Source organism: Bactrocera dorsalis, unplaced genomic scaffold, assembly GCF_023373825.1.
Source record: "Bactrocera dorsalis isolate Fly_Bdor unplaced genomic scaffold, ASM2337382v1 BdCtg056, whole genome shotgun sequence".
NCBI classification, from domain to species: domain Eukaryota; kingdom Metazoa; phylum Arthropoda; class Insecta; order Diptera; family Tephritidae; genus Bactrocera; species Bactrocera dorsalis.
In genome coordinates this window covers 46,724-70,863 of record NW_026038107.1, presented here as the reverse complement: position 1 = coordinate 70,863, position 24,140 = coordinate 46,724, and the positions used below count along the sequence as shown (strand labels likewise).

General features: G+C 36.0%; 1 protein-coding gene across 1 annotated transcript; it reads right to left on the bottom strand.

Moving 5' to 3' along the window:
• Nucleotides 1-22,546: 22,546 nt before the first annotated feature.
• On the bottom strand, nucleotides 22,547-23,749 carry LOC125780033 (uncharacterized). Its single transcript, XM_049461540.1, has 2 exons — nucleotides 23,242-23,749; nucleotides 22,547-23,188 (listed from the first exon to the last, which is right to left on the bottom strand). The coding sequence occupies exons 1-2, from the start codon at nucleotides 23,374-23,376 to the stop codon at nucleotides 22,547-22,549; spliced, it is 777 nt and encodes a 258-aa protein (XP_049317497.1). The 5' UTR covers nucleotides 23,377-23,749.
• Nucleotides 23,750-24,140: the final 391 nt, after the last annotated feature.

Below are 24,140 nucleotides of genomic sequence, written 5' to 3'. Positions count from 1 at the left end.
GCATATGTACTAAAAAATCGATTCTACACCTTAATATAAGATTGTGAAATTTTTCCAAATACACTGTCGTTATGGCTATATGACAACTCCAATAACCTCAAAACGGTTAATTAGCATAAATATGTATAGTTCATATTTTTACGCAACTTGGTATCGATTGCGTAGTGCATATGTACTAAAAAATCGATTCTACACCTTAATATAAGATTGTGAAATTTTTCCAAATACACTGTCGTTATGGCTATATGACATCTCCAATAACCTCAAAACAGCTAATTAGCATAAATATGTATAGTTCATATTTTTACGCAACTTGGTATCGATTGCTAAGTGCATATGTACTAAAAAATCGATTCTACACCTTAATATAAGATTGTGAAATTTTTCCAAATACACTGTCGTTATGGCTATATGACATCTCCAATAACCTCAAAACGGTTAATTAGCATAAATATGTATAGTTCATATTTTTACGCAACTTGGTATCGATTGCTTAGTGCATATGTACTAAAAAATCGATTCTACACCTTAATATAAGATTGTGAAATTTTTCCAAATACACTGTCGTTATGGCTATATGACAACTCCAATAACCTCAAAACAGCTAATTAGCATAAATATGTATAGTTCATATTTTTACGCAACTCAGTATCGATTACTTAGTGCATATGTACTAAAAAATCGATTCTACGCCTTAATATAAGATTGTGAAATTTTTCCAAATACACTGTCGTTATGGCTATATGACATCTCCAATAACCTCAAAACAGCTAATTAGCATAAATATGTATAGTTCATATTTTTACGCAACTTGGTATCTATTGCTTAGTGCATATGTACTAAAAAATCGATTCTACACCTTAATATAAGATTGTGAAGTTTTTCCAAATACACTGTCGTTATGGCTATATGACATCCCCAATAACCGCAAAACACCTAATTAGCATAAATATGTATAGTTCATACTTTTACGCAACTTGGTATCGATTGCTTAGTGCATATGTACTAAAAAATCGATTCTACACCTTAATATAAGATTGTCAAATATTTTGAAATACACTGTCGTTATGGCTATATGACAACTCCAATAACCTCAAAAAGGCTAATTAACATAAATATGTATAGTTCATAATTTTACGCAACTCAGTATCGATTAATTAGTGCATATGTACTAAAAAATCGATTCTACACCTTAATATAAGATTGTGAAATTTTTCCAAATTTACTGTCTTTATGGCTTTATCACAACTCCAATAACCTCAAAACGGTTAATTATCATAAATATGTATAGTTCATATTTTTACGCAACTTGGTATCGATTGCTTAGTGCATATGTACTAAAAAATCGATTCCACACCTTAATATAAGATTGTGAAATTTTTCCAAATGCACTGTCGTTATGGCTATATGACATCTCCAATAACCTCAAAACGTTTAATTAGCATAAATATGTATAGTTCGTATTTTTACGCAGCTTGATATCGATTACTTAGTGCATATGTACTAAAAAATCGATTCTACACCTTAATAAAAGATTGTGAAATTTTTCCAAATACACTGCCGTTATGGCTATATGACAACTCCAATAACCTCAAAACGGCTAATTAGCATAAATATGTATAGTTCATATTTTTACGCAACTTGGTGTAGATTGCTTAGTGCATATGTACTAAAAAATCGATTCTACACCTTAATATAAGATTGTGAAATTTTTCCAAATTCACTGTCGTTATGGCTATATGACATCTCCAATAACCTCAAAACGGTTAATTAGCATAAATATGTATAGTTCATATTTTTACGCAACTTGGTATCGATTGCTTAGTGCATATGTACTAAAAAATCGATTCTACACCTTAATATAAGATTGTGAAATTTTTCCAAATACACTGTCGTTATGGCTATATGACATCTCCAATAACCTCAAAACAGCTAATTAGAATAAATATGTATTGTTCATATTTTTACGCAACTTGGTATAGATTGCTTAGTGCATATGTACTAAAAAATCGATTCTACACCTTAATATAAGATTGTGAAATTTTTCCAAATACACTGTCGTTATGGCTATATGACAACTCCAATAACCTCAAAACGGTTAATTAGCATAAATATGTATAGTTCATATTTTTACGCAACTTGGTATCGATTACTTAGTGCATATGTACTAAAAAATCGATTCTACACCTTAATATAAGATTGTGAAATTTTTCCAAATACACTGTCGTTATGGCTATATGACAACTCCAATAACCTCAAAACAGCTAATTATCATAAATATGTATAGTTCATATTTTTACGCAACTTGGTATCGATTGCTTAGTGCATATGTACTAAAAAATCGATTCTACACCTTAATATAAGATTGTGAAATTTTTCCAAATACACTGTCGTTATGGCTATATGACAACTCCAATAACCTCAAAACGGTTAATTAGCATAAATATGTACAGTTCATATTTTTACGCAACTTGGTATCGATTGCTTAGTGCATATGTACTAAAAAATCGATTCTACACCTTAATATAAGATTGTGAAATTTTTCCAAATACACTGTCGTTATGGCTATATGACAACTCCAATAACCTCAAAACGGTTAATTAGCATAAATATGTATAGTTAATATTTTTACGCAACTTGGTATAGATTGCTTAGTGCATATGTACTATAAAATCGATTCTACACCTTAATATAAGATTGTGAAATTTTTTCAAATACACTGTCGTTATGGCTATATGAAAACTCCAATAACCTCAAAACAGCTAATCAGCATAAATATGTATAGTTCATATTTTTACGCAACTTGGTATCGGTTACTTAGTGCATATGTTCTAAAAAATCGATTCTACACCTTAATATAAGATTGTGAAATTTTTCCAAATACACTGTCGTTATGGCTATATGACAACTCCAATAACCTCAAAACGGTTAATTAGCATAAATATGTATAGTTCATATTTTTACGCAACTTGGTATCGATTGCTAAGTGCATATGTACTAAAAAATCGATTCTACACCTTAATATAAGATTGTGAAATTTTTCCAAATACACTGTCGTTATGGCTATATGACATCTCCAATAACCTCAAAACAGCTAATTAGCATAAATATGTATAGTTCATATTTTTACGCAACTTGGTATCGATTGCTTAGTGCATATGTACTAAAAAATCGATTCTACACCTTAATATAAGATTGCGAAATTTTTCCAAACGCACTGTCGTTATGGCTATATGACAACTCCAATAACCTCAAAACGGCTTATTAGCATAAATATGTATAGTTCATATTTTTACGCAACTTGGTATCGATTGCTTAGTGCATATGTACTAAAAAATCGATTCTACACCTTAATATAAGATTGTGAAATTTTTCCAAATACACTGTCGTTATGGCTATATGACAACTCCAATAACCTCAAAACAGCTAATTAGCATAAATATGTATAGTTCATATTTTTACGCAACTTGGTATCGATTGTTTAGTGCATATGGACTAAAAAATCGATTCTACACCTTAATATAAGATTGTGAAATTTTTCCAAATACACTGTCGTTACGGCTATATGACATCTCCAATAACCTCAAAACAGCTAATTAGCATAAATATGTATAGTTCATATTTTTACGCAACTTGGTATCGATTGCTTAGTGCATATGTACTAAAAAATCGATTCTACGCCTTAATATAAGATTGCGAAATTTTTCCAAATACACTGTCGTTATGGCTATATGACATCTCCAATAACCTCAAAACGGCTAATAAGCATAAATATGTATAGTTCATATTTTTACGCAACTTGGTATCGATTGCTTAGTGCATATGTACTAAAAAATCGATTCTACACCTTAATATAAGATTGTGAAATTTTTCCAAATACACTGTCGTTATGGCTATATGACAACTCCAATAACCTCAAAACGGTTAATTAGCATAAATATGTATAGTTCATATTTTTACGCAACTTGGTATCGATTGCTTAGTGCATATGTACTAAAAAATCGATTCTACACCTTAATATAAGATTGTGAAATTTTTCCAAATACACTGTCGTTATGGCTATATGACATCTCCAATAACCTCAAAACGGTTAATTAGCATAAATATGTATAGTTCATATTTTTACGCAACTTGGTATCGATTGCTTACTGCATATGTACTAAAAAATCGATTCTACACCTTAATATAAGATTGTGAAATTTTTCCAAATACACTGTCGTTATGGCTATATGACAACTCCAATAACCTCAAAACGGTTAATTAGCATAAATATGTATAGTTCATATTTTTACGCAACTTGGTATCGATTGCTTAGTGCATATGTACTACAAAATCGATTCTACACCTTAATATAAGATTGTGAAATTTTTCCAAATACACTGTCGTTATGGCTATATGACAACTCCAATAACCTCAAAACGGCTAATTAACATAAATATGTATAGTTCATATTTTTACGCAACTTGGTATCGATTGCTTAGTGCATATGGACTAAAAAATCGATTCTACACCTTAATATAATATTGTGAAATTTTTCCAAATACACTGTCGTTATGGCTATATGACATCTCCAATAACCTCAAAACGGTTAATTAGCATAAATATGTTTAGTTCATATTTTTACGCAACTTGGTATCTATTGCTTAGTGCATATGTACTAAAAAATCGATTCTACACCTTAATATAAGATTGTGAAATTTTTCCAAATACACTGTCGTTATGGCTATATGACATCTCCAATAACCTCAAAACAGCTAATTAGCATAAATATGTATAGTTCATATTTTTACGCAACTTGGTATCGATTGCTTAGTGCATATGTACTAAAAAATCGATTCTACACCTTAATATAAGATTGTGAAATTTTTCCAAATACACTGTCGTTATGGCTATATGACAACTCCAATAACCTCAAAACGGTTAATTAGCATAAATATGTATAGTTCATATTTTTACGCAACTTGGTATCGATTGCTTAGTGCATATGTACTAAAAAATCGATTCTACACCTTAATATAAGATTGTGAAATTTTTCCAAATACACTGTCGTTATGGCTATATGGCAACTCCAATAACCTCAAAACAGCTAATTAGCATAAATATGTATAGTTCATATTTTTACGCAACTTGGTATCGATTGCTTAGTGCATATGTACTAAAAAATCGATTCTACGCCTTAATATAAGATTGTGAAATTTTTCCAAATACACTGTCGTTATGGCTATATGACATCTCCAATAACCTCAAAACAGCTAATTAGCATAAATATGTATAGTTCATATTTTTACGCAACTTGGTATCGATTGCTTAGTGCATATGTACTAAAAAATGGATTCTACACCTTAATATAAGATTGTGAAATTTTTCCAAATACACTGTCGTTATGGCTATATGACAACTCCAATAACCTCAAAACAGCTAATTAGCATAAATATGTATAGTCCATATTTTTACGTAACTTGGTATCGATTTCTTACTCCATATGTACTAAAAAAAGGGATTCTACACCTTAATATAAGATTGTGAAATTTTTCCAAATACACTGTCGTTATGGCTATATGACATCTCCAATAACGTCAAAACAGCTAATTAGCATAAATATGTAAAGTTCATATTTTTACGCAACTTGGTATCGATTGCTTAATGCATGTGTACTAAAAAATCGATTCTACACCTTAATATAAGATTGTGAAATTTTTCCAAATACACTGTCGTTACGGCTATATGACATCTCCAATAACCTCAAAACGGCTACTAATTAGCATAAATATGTATAGTTCATATTTTTACGCAACTTGGTATCGGTTGCTTAGTACATATGTACTAAAAAATCGATTCTACACCTTAATATAAGATTGTGAAATTTTTCCAATTACACTGTCGTTATGGCTATATGACATCTCCAATAACCTCAAAACGGTTAATTAGCATAAATATGTATAGTTCATATTTTTACGCAACTTGGTATCGATTGCTAAGTGCATATGTACTAAAAAATCGATTATACACCTTAATATAAGATTGTGAAATTTTTCCAAACACACTGTCGTTATGGCTATATAACACCTCCAAAAACCTCAAAACAGCTAATTAGCATAAATATGTACAGTTCATATTTTTACGCAACTTGGTATCGAGTGCTTAATGTATATGTACTAAAAAATGGATTCTAGACCTTAACATAAGATTGTGAAATTTTTGCAAATACACTGTCGTTACGGCTATATGACATCTCCAAAAACGTCAAAACAGCTAATTAGCATAAATATGTACAGTTAGTGCATACGTAATACAAAATCGATTCTACACCTTAATATAAGATTGTGAAATTTTTCCAAATACACTGTCGTTACGGCTATATGACATCTCCAATAACTTCAAAAAGGCTAATTAACCTAATTAACATAAACATGTAAAGTTCATATTTTTACGCAGCTTGGTGTAGATTGCTTAGTGTATCTGTACTAAAAAATGGATTCTACACCTTAATATAAGATTGTGAAATTTTTCCAAATACACTGTCGTTATGGCTATATGACAACTTCAATAACCTCAAAACGGTTAATTAGCATAAATATGTATAGTTCATATTTTTACGCAACTTGGTATCGACTGCGTAGTGTACATGTACTAAAAAATGGATTCTACACCTTAATATAAGATTGTGAAATTTTTCCAAACACACTGTCGTTACGGCTATATGACATCTCCAATAACCTCAAAACGGTTAATTAGCATAAATATGTATAGTTCATATTTTTACGCAACTTGGTATCGATTGCTTAGTGCATATGTACTAAAAAATCGATTCTACACCTTAATATAAGATTGTGAAATTTTTCCAAATACACTGTCGTTATGGCTATATGACATCTCCAATAACCTCAAAACAGCTAATTAGCATAAATATGTATAGTTCATATTTTTACGCAACTTGGTATCGATTGCTTAGAGCATATGTACTAAAAAATCGATTCTACACCTTAATATAAGATTGTGAAATTTTTCCAAATACACTGTCGTTATGGCTATATGACAACTCCAATAACCTCAAAACGGTTAATTAGCATAAATATGTATAGTTCATATTTTTACGCAACTTGGTATCGATTGCTTAGTGCATATGTACTAAAAAATGGATTCTACACCTTAATATAAGATTGTGAAATTTTTCCAAATACACTGTCGTTATGGCTATATGACAACTCCAATAACCTCAAAACGGCTAATTAGCATAAATATGTATAGTTCATATTTTTACGCAACTTGGTATCGATTTCTTAGTGCATATGTACTAAAAAATCGATTCTACACCTTAATATAAGATTGTGAAATTTTTCCAAATACACTGTCGTTATGGCTATATGACATCTCCAATAACCTCAAAACAGCTAATTAGCATAAATATGTATAGTTCATATTTTTACGCAACTTGGTATCGATTGCTTAGTGCATATGTACTAAAAAATCGATTCTACACCTTAATATAAGATTGTGAAATTTTTCCAAATACACTGTCGTTATGGCTATATGACAACTCCAATAACCTCAAAACGGTTAATTAGCATAAATATGTATAGTTCATATTTTTACGCAACTTGGTATCGATTGCTTAGTGCATATGTACTAAAAAATGGATTCTACACCTTAATATAAGATTGTGAAATTTTTCCAAATACACTGTCGTTACGGCTATATGACATCTCCAATAACCTCAAAACAGCTAATTAGCATAAATATGTATAGTTCATATTTTTACGCAACTTGGTATCGATTGCTTAGTGCATATGTACTAAAAAATCGATTCTACACCTTAATATAAGATTGTGAAATTTTTCCAAATACACTGTCGTTATGGCTATATGACATCTCCAATAACTTCAAAAAGGCTAATTAACCTAATTAACATAAACATGTATAGTTCATATATTTTCGCAACTTGGTATCGATTGCTTAGTGCATATGTACTAAAAAATCGATTCTACACCTTAATATAAGATTGTGAAATTTTTCCAAATACACTGTCGTTATGGCTATATGACAACTCCAATAACCTCAAAACGGTTAATTAGCATAAATATGTATAGTTCATATTTTTACGCAGCTTGGTATCGATTACTTAGTGCATATGTACTAAAACATCGATTCTACACCTTAATATAAGATTGCGAAATTTTTACAAATACACTGTCGTTATGGCTATATGACAACTCCAATAACCTCAAAACAGCTAATTAGCATAAATATGTATAGTTCATATTTTTACGCAACTTGGTATCGATTGCTTAGTGCATATGTACTACAAAATCGATTCTACACCTTAATATAAGATTGTGAAATTTTTCCAAATACACTGTCGTTACGGCTATATGACATCTCCAATAACCTCAAAACGGTTAATTAGCATAAATATGTATAGTTCATATTTTTACGCAACTTGGTTTCGATTGCTTAGTGCATATGTACTAAAAAATCGATTCTACACCTTAATATAAGATTGTGAAATTTTTCCAAATACACTGTCGTTATGGCTATATGACATCTCCAATAACCTCAAAACAGCTAATTAGCATAAATATGTATAGTTCATATTTTTACGCAACTTGGTATCGATTGCTTAGTGCATATGTACTAAAAAATCGATTCTACACCTTAATATAAGATTGTGAAATTTTTCCAAATACACTGTCGTTATGGCTATATGACATCTCCAATAACCTCAAAACAGCTAATTAGCATAAATATGTATAGTTCATATTTTTACGCAACTTGGTATCGATTGCTTAGTGCATATGTACTAAAAAATCGATTCTACACCTTAATATAAGATTGTGAAATTTTTCCAAATACACTGTCGTTACGGCTATATGACAACTCCAATAACCTCAAAACGGCTAATCTAATTAGCATAAATATGTATAGTTCATATTTTTACGCAACTTGGTATCGATTGCTTAGTGCATATGTACTAAAAAATCGATTCTACACCTTAATATAAGATTGTGAAATTTTTCCAAATACACTGTCGTTATGGCTATATGACAACTCCAATAACCTCAAAACGGTTAATTAGCATAAATATATATAGTTCATATTTTTACGCAACTTGGTATCGATTGCTTAGTGCATATGTACTAAAAAATCGATTCTACACCTTAATATAAGATTGTGAAATTTTTCCAAATACACTGTCGTTATGGCTATATGACATCTCCAATAACCTCAAAACAGCTAATTAGCATAAATATGTATAGTTCATATTTTTACGCAACTTGGTATCGATTGCTTAGTGCATATGTACTAAAAAATCGATTCTACACCTTAATATAAGATTGTGAAATTTTTCCAAATATACTGTCGTTATGGCTATATGACATCTCCAATAACCTCAAAACGGTTAATTAGCATAAATATGTATAGTTCATATTTTTACGAAACTGGGTATCGATTTCTTAGTGCATATGTACTAAAAAATCGATTCTACACCTTAATATAAGATTGTGAAATTTTTCCAAATACACTGTCGTTATGGCTATATGACAACTCCAATAACCTCAAAACGGTTAATTAGCATAAATATGTATAGTTCATATTTTTACGCAACTTGGTATTGATTGCTTAGTGCATATGTACTAAAAAATCGATTCTACACCTTAATATAAGATTGTGAAATTTTTCCAAATACACTGTCGTTATGGCTATATGACAACTCCAATAACCTCAAAAAGGCTAATTAGCATAAATATGTATAGTTCATATTTTTACGCCTACTTGGTATCGAGTGCTTAATGTATATGTACTAAAAAATGGATTCTACACCTTAATATAAGATTGTGAAATTTTTCCAAATGCAAGGGCACAATAGACCCTAGGTCGCGGTGCATTACCTCATTTAATTATCTATCTAAGGCTCGAAAAGTTCTTGTAGTAGTCGCATTAATCAAGTATGGGTCCCTCAATCTTTAAATTTCCCCTTTATAAATATACTAGAAATGATCTTCCAAAGGTTATGATCTTGCTCTGAGTACCAGTCTAGCAAGCTAGGGATTTGGGATAGTTTAGAGCTTTAAGAAAGTTTTAAATTCAATAATTTATTCCGGGAGTGAGCAAGAGAAGTATCGAATTTTTATCTCGGGCTTTGTGAAAGAATCCAGGGTAGATAATTAAAAAATAATAATATAATAGATTGCCACCAATTGCAAATGAAAGATGAAACCATAAAAATGAGCGGAAAATTAATTTATGGGCGAGCTGAGATCGGAAGAAGGAAGACAACCTAGTTGAATAAGAGTTAAACACGATATATTATGATTTCTGAAGAAACTACGAGTCCTATAGAAATAAGTAATATGGCAAACTTGCATGTAATAAAAATATGTATCTAAAAATTTTGTATCACAACTTTTTCACATAACCTCAAAATTTAGATGAAAAATTATAAAAATCCAAGTTTCTTTTTTTTAAATTTTTATTACACAAAAATAGTGTTCTATGAATCTACGAGTTTTATTTGTTATCTTTTTCGTTTATCAATCAAATTCGCGGACCCTTCTCCAACATTTCGCTCACTCTATGCACCAAGCTTAAAGGCTAGGTGAGGGTACGCTATGAAAATACGAAGTTAAATAGCCTTTTGCAAAACTAAAATCAAACTGGCCAAATTAATTGCACCACAGTGAGTACACTGCCATGAAGCGCCGTAGTAAAGTGCGACATATAGATAGACATGTTAATCAGGTGACAGCAAGCGTTGTTTCATGACATAACCTGCAACTCCAACTGCGTAGTTGCCCACTTTACTCACTGCCTTTAGCTTTCGTGTAACATACAGTTGACATGAGGGGGGTTGTTGCACTTGCAGCTCAAGCTGCGTATGAAAAGTAAGTTGCCAATGGCATTACAGCTTATCTGGCTGCAGTTAGCAGTGGACTGTGGAAGTATACGCGTTACTTCGCATTGAAAGGTTGCGGTTATACGGACATTGGTGTACTTTTGCATTGGCAGCAGGCACGGATTTGCATGTCAGCCTGCCGGAAATGCTTTTCTTATACTATTTTTTTAATTTCCTTTACCAAAAATTACAGCCAACAGCATATTTGTTGGCGCCAACAACAAATAACAAACAAACAGCAAACTACAACTAAAATAATAGTTATTGCCAACAATATTTTTGACAATGAAATATCATACAATTTTATGTTCTTTGTTTTTTTTTGGCTCGCAACTGTCCATTCGTGGCTGTTGTTGTGTTAAAATGCAACCCCTGCGACGAACGGAGAAATTGCAAGCATGCTCAGCGCACATATTTGCACGCATTTGTCTGATTGCCGGACGCTTCGGTTGCTACGCTGCTTCGGTTTGCAGCGCTCGCTGTGCTGATGCTGGCCATCAACGCAACTGCGCACGTTTACGAGGTTAATGTTGATGATGATGACTCCGCTGCTGCCTGCCTACTGCTGCCTGCAGACAATTTTGCAACGCTGGAATTCAATGAAGAAAGGAAATGCTCTATTGCTGTTGTTGTGGCAAAATATTGCAACGGCTATGTGGCAATTGTGATGCAGCAAACACATCGCACATAGCCAACAACAATTACATGGCACGACAAAATGTCACGCGTCATAATTCACACACAAACTCTCACGCAACACACACTTGCCTGTAACATAAAAATTGCTGTGAATATGCGTGTAACAATTTGTTTGCCTTGAAACTACTCCAAAGTTGGCAAAGCTACAATCGCTCAAGCGCCAAATGCCACGCTTGTCCAGCACTGGACAATGCTGTTCCCCAATACATACATATGTACACATATCTGTATGTAAGTGGAGTGTGTGTGTTGTGGTATGTGCTGTGGGTGTGCGACAAAGTGTATGATTGCGGTTTTTGCTTTGCCCAGCTGTCGTCCTGTCGTTTCTGTTATTCTTACCCCTTCGCCGCTTTTTTTTGGCTCTGCTGATATTAATTATTTGCCAGCCATATTGTGTGGCATGCTCCAATTTCGTGTGTTGTAGGGAGGTTAAGCGCTCGATTACGTCTGCATATCACAAGCATATTGAACAATTCGATATGTATATATAGAATCATTATATTGGATATGTTATTGTATGCCACTTGCTTTGGTTATTTGCTGAGTTGGTGGGACGTGTTTGCTTGCTAAAATTGCGCAGATTTCATTTCAAGCTTAGTTTCTCACAAAGGATCAGTTTTTTTTCTCATGTATTCACCACCCTCTGCAATCCTTGCTGGTGACTGTTTAAGTATGCGTTTTGAATATTTAATTTTTAAAACTATCATGTTTTGCTAACCCCCCTGGAAATCTTTGCACTCACCCTTTTGATTTTATACCACCAATACCGTCAGTAGCGCAAGAAAATGAAATAAAATAACCCAATTTATCGAGGGGGTGTGATTCTTGTGTCCGGGTGACACCAACCGATTTTTATTGCCAAGAAAAAGCACAAAACGACTCGTGATGATTATATAATAATCATTAATATAAAAACTGATAAATTAAATTGCGGCGTGGATTCGGATGATGGCGGATTGGAAACGGGACGCGCAGAAAAATAGTCACAAACCGATCGCTGTTAATATCGCAAACGAACTGAGCGAGTCGATCTGTTTATCGGTCCTTCCTGGATCCCGTTGGTGCTGAATCGGATGATGTGATGAGTGTTGGTGTACATGTGTGCTGATGTGTGTAGATGTGTGTAGATGTCGGTGTGTAAATGCTCTCACGAGTAGTGTAGGATGTGGGTTGTAAGCGTACTGTGGTGAAAGTTGCGTGTTAGTGATGTAGGTTTGAGTCGATGTGGTGTGATGTGGTGAAGGTTGCGTGTTAGTGATGTAAGTTTTGAAACGATGTGGTGTGGTAATGTAGTGTGTGTGTTGAGGTCGGGGGAGGATGCTCATTTGTACATCCTGGCCCCCCTAGGCGAGTGTCTAGCCTAGTAGCCTCTGAAGCCGTTGTAACGTGGCTACCACGTTGCTGAGGCCGGTGGATCGACGAGATTGCGGCCTCGGCTGGCGCCTCCGGTTCGGTGTAGGAGAGCGGTGACGCCAGGAACGGGAGTTCTCCGTAGGGTAGGCCGGCCTGCGTGGTTGCGATCGCTGGGGTCCTCTGATGGCATTACGGCTGCGAGGAGCATTACGACGTCCGCCATCGAGTACGCCGGTGCGGTGTAGCAGCGTATGGTGGTGACCCATGCACACTTGGCACTGGTAGCCCGTTGTGCACTCCTGCGTACGATGGGTGGGCGCCAGACAGTTCAGACAATGCCCATGTGCCTGAGCGATCTGCTGGCGCTGCTGCGGGGTCATCCCCTTAAAGATGCCACAGCGAGGCAACCGATGACGACGGCGACATAGGGCGCATTCGAGTTGAGGTGGTTCCGGAGCCGTTGTTCGCGTGTCGTTTTGTGGAGCCGTTGAAAACTGTTCGGGGAGCTGCGGGGGCGATGGTGGTTCGCGGCGCTGCGACTGGTGCAGTCTTCGAGCGCGGAACAGTAACTGCCGAACGTATTGTGGGCGTGGGCGCAGTTGGCATCTCGGCATCCATTGTTATCTGTTAAAAGATTTTATTTTAGTTAACATATACATACATATATATTCATATAGGCATTGGTGCCACGAAATGTGGCACGAGTGAGTCGTCATGTGGATCGACTCTCTTTTCTTGGTTTTTGTTGCTAGTTATTGATATTGGAGCATTTTATCATTATTTATTTTTCGTTTCTTTGTTTATTAGTTACGGTACGTTATTTTCGGTTTACTTTTCGGTTTTATCCGCGGTTGGCAAAAAGCATAGCTTAACGACCGGCCTGGTTAGCGTTCCCGTTTGTGTACGGAGATCGACTACGCGAATATGACCATCGGAGCCGTAGTAGAGCTTCTCTATGCGGCCAAGCCGCCATTCGGTGGGGGGGAGACAATCGTCATTGATCAAGACACAATCTCCAAGCTTAGGCGCATTTTCTGTTGTTTTCCATCGGTACCTTCTGTGGAGGTCCTTTAAATAATCATCTTTCCATCGACGACTGAAGTCATGATGGAGAATTTTAATTCTTTCCCAACGGTTTAATAAGGAAAGCGACTCCACGCCTGGCTCAGGTGTGGCCAGAATGGGCGCTCCTTTAAGAAAATGCCCTGGCGTGAGGGCAGTAAAGTCTGAGGGATCTTGCGAGAGTGCAGCGAGAGGCCGTGAATTAAGAACGGCTTCAATTCTAATTAAGAGGGTCGTGAATTCTTCGAAATTAAATTTGTGGTTGCCAGCTATCTTTTTAAAATGAGATTTGAAGCTTTTTACGGCAGATTCCCATAAGCCACCCATATGTGGAGCGCTTGGGGGGATAAACTGCCAATTGATACCTTGGGGTGCGTACTTTTGTACGATGTCAGGTGATACTTGTTTAAAGAAATCGACAAACTGTTTTTCTGTGGCTCGTTGAGCTCCAATAAATGTTTTGCCATTATCGCTCATGATTTTGGATGGAAAGCCACGTCTTCCGACGAAGCGAGCAAATGCCGCGAGAAAAGCCTCCGTTGTCAGACTGGTACATAGCTCTAGGTGCACTGCTTTTGTCGTGAAACAGACAAAAACAGCCACATAGCCTTTCATGAGGGTAGGAGACCTTAACATGGATGCCTTTATCATAAAAGGCCCAGCAAAATCTACACCTGTAGTGGTGAACGGCAGAGCAAAATTGCAGCGTTCAGGTGGAAGTGCTGCCATAATCTGCGATCGCATTTTCTGCTTATGCATAGTGCAGATTTTGCACATGAAAATGCACTTTTTTATTTGGGGCTTCAGTCGGGGTATGTACAGCTCTTGGCGGACCATATGTTGCATGAGGCGATGTTCGGCATGGAGCATTAGTGTGTGGATATATCTAATAAATAACGTGGCAAACGGACACCTCTCTGGGATGATTATAGGGTGGCGTTCATTGTACGTTAGGCTTGAATTAGCAAGCCGACCATTCGCACGAAGTAAACCCTTCGAATCTAGAAATGGGTTTAGGACTAAGAGTGAGCTCTTTTTATCGATAGGCTTCGATTCTCTTAGTAATTCTACATCGCGGCTGAAGTAGCGCGTTTGGGTTGCAGCGATAAGAGCGACCTTTGCTTTTTGTAAGTCTTGGTGCGTCAATTTATCGCAATGGAGATAAGTTGCTCCTTTAACTTTAAGTTTGAGCCGCTCTAAAAACTTGAGAATATAGGCAACTACCCGGAGGGCTCGGGGAAACGATGAAAATCGTTCAAGGATGTCAGTGTCATCCAGTGTTGCATGATAAGTGTCGATTTTACGACTTTCTGGGGCAAGTATGTTGCGCATGGGCGATTGTGGCCAAGAATCGGGAGATTCTGTTAACCATCGGGGGCCATTCCACCAGAGGGTGGAGGTGGCAAGATGCAGAGGCTTGCATCCTCTTGTACCTAGATCAGCAGGATTGTCAGCACTGGCTACGTGACGCCAAGTGGCTGATCCTACTAGGTCAAGTATTTCAGATGTTCGGTTAGAAATATAAGTTTTCCACGCATGTGGTGGTTTTTCTAACCAGGCTAGAACTATCTCGGAATCGGACCATAAATATAATCTGTATTTCGCCATATTTAAGTGGGTCTGCACCATTGAAGCTAGCTTTGCTAGTAGCAGAGCGCCACAGAGTTCAAGTCGTGGTAGACTTATCGTTTTTAGAGGCGCAACTTTTGCTTTTGCCGCTAATAAGTGGCTTGTGGTTGCAATATCGCTTTGTGTGCGCACATAAATAGTGGCACAATATGCCTTTTCAGAGGCGTCGCAGAAACCGTGTAGTTCCACTTTGTTTTCGGGGGAATAGTTTACCCACCGTGGAATTTGTATCTTCGAGATGTCGTTCAAATTATTAGCGAACTGGGACCATTTTTCTAAGCGAAGAGGTTTCACTTGTTCGTCCCAGTCGGTTCCGTCTAGCCATAATTCTTGGATCAAGATTTTCGCTTGTATCATAATTGGCGAAAGCCATCCTGCGGGGTCAAAAAGTTTTGCCACCGAGGAGAGAATTTGGCGTTTTGTAACGGCGGATAATGCGGATATGGACTCAGTCGTGTATGAAAACTGGTCCGATATCGCATTCCATTGGATGCCTAGTGTTTTTGTTGTACTATCCTTTTCAAATATAAGGAAATTAGTATCCAACAAATGGTCTTTAGGAATATTTTTTAAAATATTTGGGTGATTGGCAGTAATTTTTTTTAAAGTAAACCCTGCGGTATTGAGGGCATTTATTACCTGTGATAAGGTCTCGTATGCTTGTGGAAGACTGTGGCTTCCAGACAGGATATCGTCTACATACGTTTGCGTTTTTAAGACTTGTGTTGCCAGTGGAAATTCTGGCTTTGTGTCTTCTGCCAGTTCGTGTAGTGTACGAATGGCTAGATATGGGGCACAGTTTACGCCAAAAGTAACTGTTTTCAATTTAAAGTCGCGTAGTGGACTATTGGCAGATTTTCGGAAAATAATCCGCTGAAAATCTTGATGATCTTTATGAACCAGTATTTGTCGATACATTTTTTCGACATCCCCGTTGAATACGTATTTGTATATACGCCAGTTCAATATGAGGAGCATTAAATCTGGTTGGAGTGTGGGTCCTCGAACTTTTGTTGTTTTCTTCTCAGGCTTTACTACTGCATGATGTGGCAAGTAGAAAGAGTAATATTTGCCTCTTATGATTTTTTCACATGAGCTTACTTCCTCCATGTGATCTAAATGAAGGTATTCTTCCACGACACCATCATAAACTTGTTTAAGCTCACCTTTTCTAAGTAAGTTTTTCTCCATACTTAAAAACTGCTGTATTGCAGAGGTGCGAGAGTGACCCAAGGCGAGTGTGTCTGGAAATTGTTGTTTTATTGGTAGTCGTACGACATACCGACCATTAGCTGATCGAGTAGTTGTGGCTTTGTAAAAGTCTTCACAATACTGATCTTCTGGTGTTGTAATTGAAATGGGGGGGAGTTCTTCTAACTCCCAAAACTTTCTCAATTGTGAATTGAGGTACTCGTTTGAGATTTCCTCAACTTGAGTTGTCATGGCTGTGACTGGTTCCGCAACTAGTCCACTTAGGACCCATCCGAAAATGGTATTTTGCGCCAGTAGTGTTTTCGAAATTTTTTCAACATCTTCTAATATGATTTGCGGTATAAGGTCGCTGCCTATTAAGATGTCTATCTGAGCTGGCGTGTTGCAGTTGGGATCTGCCAGTGTCAGGTGTGAAATTTTATCCCAATGCTTGCTATTTATTTGATAGCTTGGAAGCATGTTTGTTAGTTGCGGTAAGACAATAGCATTTGCTTGAATGCGCTTATCCGCTTTGGGGGAAATTAGGGTAATGGGGCAGATTTTACTTGAGTTTTGTACTACTCGTCCGCCCATTCCCGTAATTTCATAGTTGGCATGTTTTGTTGGCAGTTTTAGCCTATTTTGTGCCCTAGACGCTATGAATGATCGTTGCGATCCTTGGTCTATAAGGGCTCTTAGTTTGAACAGTTCTCCTCGATGTTCGATGGAGACAACTGCTGTGGGTAGTAGTACTCTACTATGATTTTCGCTGTGTAGCGTTTGAGTTTTTAATGCCTTTGAACAACATGGTGTTTCTTGGCAATTTTCTTTTGTTTCGGGAGTTGCTGTGGCAACTAAACCCGTGGCTTTTTTTGAAAAAGCGCTGCTATGAGATGTGTTGGGAAAGTTATTGAGATGTAACATAGAGTGATGCCTTTTGTGGCAATATACGCAATTAAATTTGCTTTCGCAAGTATTGAGATTGTGTGAGTGGGACAAGCAGTTTGTACAGAGTCTTTTTGACCTGACAAAGTTGTTCCTTTCAGTGACATTCATTTTTTTAAATTTGTCGCAAGCTTTTAACTTATGCCCTCCAGAACATAGTTCGCATGACGTGAATTTATTTTGTTCAGATGTGAACGATTGTGTTTTGAAAAAGCTTCTGTTTAAATTGTTGTTGCTTCCAGCTTGGGGTCTATTGAAGCTTCGACTTAAGTCTTGTTGAACGTTTTTAGTTCTGACTACTTTTTTGTCTACCCTTTCCGCAATTTCGTATTGGGTAGTTAAGAAATCTTTCATCTGCTGCCACGTTGGGCATTTTCTTCTTGATGAGAGCGATTGCTCCCACAAAAGTAATGATTTTTCTGGTAATGCGGCGGTACATATGTTTACCAGAATAGGATCCCAATTGTGAGTGGGAATATTTTGTGTCGATAGAACCGACAAACAATTTGAAACAGTGGATTCTAGTTTCATGAATTCTTCACTGGTTTCTCTTTGAATTTTAGGCAAGTTCATAAGTATCGTTACTTGCTTGTCAACTAATATTCTCTCATTTTCGTATCTTTGTCTTAAAGCTTCCCAAGCTAAATTAAAATTATCGTCATTCAATGCAAACTGCTTGACTATTACGCCTGCTTGACCTTTAGTTTTGTATCGGAGGTGATACAGTTTTTGCGCTTGTGATAATTTCGGATGGTTTATGTACACGGCTGTAAACATGTCCCGGAAGGACGGCCATTGTTCATAACCTCCATGAAATATTTCCGTATCACACGCTGGCACTTTGAGATGAATGCCTGAACTTGCCTCTTGGGCTTGTAATTGTGGTAACTCTACTCTACTGTGGAGAGTAGGTGAAATTGACTTAATAAGTTTTAATTGATCTGAGATTATTGCTTTTGTGTCTTCATAGCGGTCTAAGCAATTTTCGTATTTGGCGTAAGCCGAAGATTTAAAATTTTCAGGTAGATCTGAATCATCAGTTTCTACTATTGCGTCGTATGCAGCTTGGAGGCGTGTCCAAAAATTGTCAATAGGTTTATTTTTTATTTCTAGTACCGATTCAGAGTTGTCCTGAATCGGTGAAGATGCAAATCGAGTGCAGTATTTAATCAAGCTGTCACTCTCAGAAATGAATTTAATATACGAGATGTCCCTCCCCCTTTTTTGCTTTGTAGCACCTTGCTTTGAGCGTGTAGCTTCAGCAGGTGTACATGGGCTTTTCTCATCAGTAATCATTTTTGGAATTCTTAAGAATTCTGCTTTAGATTCTTTTGAATCTGTGCTCATTCAGAAAAATTTGAGTTAATAAAATATAAGGATATTTTATTATAATAGAAAGATTTGTTCCCGAAAACTCTTTTTAATAAATAAGAGTTGTTTATTTCTGAAAAATTGGATTATTAAAATATGTATAACCGAAAGCTCTTTTCAATAAAGAAGAGCTGTTATTTCCGAAAAAGAATGTAAGCTTTTATTGCTCGCGTATTTACTTGCGTGTTTTTTTTTTTTTTTTTGATATCGGAAAAAATATTTTTTATGGCTTTATCCGTATGCCCTTGTATCAGCGCGCACTGAACACAAGGTTAATACCCTTTGTACATACGTGTGGATGTTATGTGCATATAATATGCGTTAAATGAAATATGCAATTATGCTTGTTCTTTTTTGACAATGAACAAGAAAATGCTCGGAAATCGCCAAATTGGACTTTCAATATATGTATGTATGTATGTACAAAGGTATGTAGTATGCGAACTATTTACTTTGTTTCCCAAATATTGTTCTTATTTACCGCACTGTTCATTTATTTTTCTTCTCTGTATTGTATAATTGTGTCCTATGTCTATAGGTATACAGGCATTGAAAGATATACGGCAATATATAAATATAATTTGCGTTAACGTAATCGCGTTTATGTAAATATGCGAAAGCGAGAGTGTCAAATAATATATAATATATGTATATATAAGTTTGCTTTTGGCTATGTATTGCGTTTGCGGATATGTATATATGTATGATTGTATTTGTGCTTTTTATGCTTTATTCTTCTTTATGCCTTTGCTAACTTTTTCGGAAGCAATCCCTCTCACAGCTTAATAAGCAGAAGCGGTATTGTCCGTATAATTTGCATTTATCCCTCTCACGGCTTAATAATCCGAAGCGGTATTGCATTTGCAAGTATCCCTCTCACAGTTAATAAGCCGAAGCGGTATTGCCAGAATGTTAGGAAGTAAATACTTGAAAAAATTTGTTTTTTTTTTTTTGAAAAGTGTGTATTTGTATACACGAATGTAAGTTTTAAAGGCAAAGAACAATAATTTAATTGGTTATATATATATATATGTATATTGGGGATACATATGTATAGTATATATTATTAACCGTATTGTATTGCGTTTATATCGGTACTTGAATTTACCGCCGAGCTTTCAGTAACCGTTTTTATTAAACGGATTTAATTGCTATCAGTTTTATTCTGCTGACCGTTGGTTGCAACGCTACAAACATATATACATATATAATGATAAATTAAAAGTGAAATGGATACACTCACTTTATGTTCCCTCAGGGGATTTTGGGGAGTTCTGATAGAAAATCGGGTGTGCGTGTGTTCTGCTCTTCCTCCTATTGTTGAGCCGCTTCTTCTCCGCTATTCCAGTGCGTTATTTGTTGTATTGATTTAACTTATTTTAGTTTTTGATTATTTAAGTGTCGCGCCCGTTTTTATTAGTAAAGGTCTAATTGTTGTGTTGTTTTTGAAGTTATTGGTCTTGTATTTAATTTCACTGTTGTTTCCCTTTTTTTTCTTTTGTTTTGAACTTGTATGCACTGTTGCACTTTAAGTTCACCGCACTTTTAATTTAACTCTTTTTTTCGTGTTGTTGTATGTATGTTTTATATATGTATTTTTTTTTTTTTTTTTTTTTTTGGTGTTTTACTGTCACTCACATATGCACCTTTTTGTTTAAATTTGTTGTGTCACTGCACTTCACTGTTTTAACCACTTCACTGTTTTAATCACTTCACTGTTTTAACCAATGTGCCTTTCTGTTGGTTCGAAGGACCATGGAAATCTTTGCACTCACCCTTTTGATTTTATACCACCAATACCGTCAGTAGCGCAAGAAAATGAAATAAAATAACCCAATTTATCGAGGGGGTGTGATTCTTGTGTCCGGGTGACACCAACCGATTTTTATTGCCAAGAAAAAGCACAAAACGACTCGTGATGATTATATAATAATCATTAATATAAAAACTGATAAATTAAATTGCGGCGTGGATTCGGATGATGGCGGATTGGAAACGGGACGCGCAGAAAAATAGTCACAAACCGATCGCTGTTAATATCGCAAACGAACTGAGCGAGTCGATCTGTTTATCGGTCCTTCCTGGATCCCGTTGGTGCTGAATCGGATGATGTGATGAGTGTTGGTGTACATGTGTGCTGATGTGTGTAGATGTCGGTGTGTAAATGCTCTCACGAGTAGTGTAGGATGTGGGTTGTAAGCGTACTGTGGTGAAAGTTGCGTGTTAGTGATGTAGGTTTGAGTCGATGTGGTGTGATGTGGTGAAGGTTGCGTGTTAGTGATGTAAGTTTTGAAACGATGTGGTGTGGTAATGTAGTGTGTGTGTTGAGGTCGGGGGAGGATGCTCATTTGTACAAATACATATATATAGTATAAAAAATGAAAGGAAACGATACAACTCACTTTGTATTCCGCCAGGGGCTTTTGGGGACGATATGAGTGTACGTATGTACGTATCCGATGTGTGGGTCTTGTGCGTGTGCGTGTGTGTATGCCAGTGCTTGTGCTTTGCTTCGTTTGTGTCTGTCCTTGGTTTTCTGCTTCTCCAGTTCTCCAGTCCTTTTGTTGCTGGTGTTGTGTTGGTTTTTTGCACTTTTATGTTATTTGGTTTTTTGCACATTTATGTTATTTGGTTTTTTTTGCACTTTTATGTTATTTGGTTTTTTTCACTTTTATGTTATTTGGTTTTCGCGCCACCGTGACCGATATTTTTTTTTTTTCAAATTTTTTCACACTTTTAACGCGTCACCGTGACCGATATATATATTATTCCGTTACCAATAGTGCCGTCCGGTACGGCTCGAAGAACCATATATAAAATTTCACTACGGTACCATACACTCATGGGTATCAAACCCGCGGACTCACCCGTTAAATTGTAGACGAAAGCGAAGGAGGAAAATCGACAAGATGGCAAAACGATGCGTATATGCGCGCGGTTCGTAATTGACAGAGAGTGGCGCCTAGTCCGTCGGTCCCTTTTGTTATTTTTTGTGCGGTGTCCTCATGAGTGTTGAATTCGTGATGCGTTGGTGTGTGTGGGATGAAATGATGACGTGTGGAGTTGGTGTGTGTGCGATGAGAGGATGATGTGTGGAGTTGGTGTGTGTGCGATGAGAAGATGTTGTGTTGAGTATGGTGTGTATACGATGAGAAGATGATGTGTTGAGTATGGTGTGTATGCGATGAGAAGATGATGTGTTGAGTATGGTGTGTATTGTGGGGTGTAGATGTATTATTTTGAGAGGGGGGTCAGGTGCTCATTTAGCCAAAGAGAAACTTTTTTAGATATATTTTAGTATAAGTTCATATATAACTAAATATGTTGAGTTCATTTTTATTAAAAGTAAGTTAAAAAACGTAAAAATTTATTAAAATGTAAATATTTTGAATTCATAATAAAAACTTATGGATTATTTAAATGTTCAAGTTCCAGTTCTAGAATTTTTTTTTTGGTTTCCAATTTATCAAAGGCTATTTTTTCCATGACAGCATTATGTCGCTTCATTTCTTTCAATTTATCCTTCTCATTTTCACTTAGTTTCCTAAGCCACCTGTTTGTGTCGGACTGTTCTTGGATATAGTCTTTTTGAAGTTTAATGAGCGTGGCTAACAATTTAGATACATTTTCCTCCATCTTTTTTTGAATATTTATTTGTTCTGTAAGAAGACCCATTTTGTTTATTTTACTCTTTTTATGTGGGGTACAGAACACATCAGCATCTGCATTAGATTCTATGGTCTGGCCAGGAGTCATATATGACGTTTCAATCAAGTCAATGTCAGGCTGGGAATAAATTGACTCAACCGGTCTTTTGCGGGGAGTACTTGTTGTTGGTATTTCTTCCGGAATATTTTCTTTTGAGCATCCAAAACTTGTAATGCCCTTTAATCCCTCCACTGATGCATTGAGTGATAGAATAACACTCACTTCCTCTTCCAGTGCACTTAAAGAAATTTGGCTGAAGGGCCCACCTCCTGTTCCTGAAATTTGCTTTGCATTTTTGACCTTTTTTTTCTTCGTCGCAAACTTGAAATCTGTCCAAACCTATAACTTAGGTAGCTTAATTCCGATAATATACAAATGGTGATTTTTCATACCTTCTTCCATCCAGTTCTGTCCTTGATTGGGGGACCTACTGCGTTTAATTTGTTTGAAATTTCTTCCCAAAAATGATTCAATTCGCCTGGTGCTCTTTGCGAAAATCCTTTCGCTATGTCGGGGTGCAGCTTCATTTCACTTACTAACACTTCAAATTGTTTTTTGTTGGTGTGTTTTTGTCTCTTATCTCTAAAATATCAATTTAAAATATAAATGATTGCGTCATTAGCAATTGTTTTTAAAAATACTTACAAATTATCCATTTTTGTAATAATTCCGCAACGCGCTCACCAACGGATTGATTTCGACACAAATTTTCGATATTGCGGTATCAATGATTTCGAAATTAGCGACATCTATGTGCCGCGGAAAGCATTTTATCAAGTCGGTAAGTGAGTTCACTTCGATCGAAAATTTTATTTTCGATACGGTTTCAATGATTTCAACGCAAATTTTTTCGATCATATCGAACCATATTTCGATCGAAACGGATTCAATGATTAGGCCCAATATTTTGAGACCTTTTCGAATTTAAGGGTAAAATTCATCTGCCTGTTTGATCAATTCAACAACTTCAATTTCTCTTAATTCCATTTCTGATAAATTTTTTTTTCCATAAATTGTACCAAAGTTTCAATTCATTGCTGACATCTAAATCGTAATGCTATTCGAATAGTTTCGAGTTTTCAAAAACGGCTTCAATTAAACTTTTGAGCATATACAATGGATGCAACCGAGATAGTGCAAATGCTGGAGTTAAGCTGTTAAGGAGTCAAGATAGGGAATCACAATACAGCGTCGCCAGTACTCATCTTCGTTGTTTGATGGAGGATTGCTTCTATGTTTTTGTTTTACAGCTAAACGCGGTACTTCGGTTCGGTTCGTTACTTGCTCTGCA

Excerpts from the sequence above, each read along its gene's own strand:
- LOC125780033 (XM_049461540.1), bottom strand. The coding sequence starts at position 23,376 with ATGAAGCTGCACCCCGACATAGCGAAAGGATTTTCGCAAAGAGCACCA. Across the intron at positions 23,189-23,241 it reads ACAGAACTGGATGGAAGAAG|GTTTGGACAGATTTCAAGTT; the intron begins GTATGAAAAATC and ends CCTAAGTTATAG.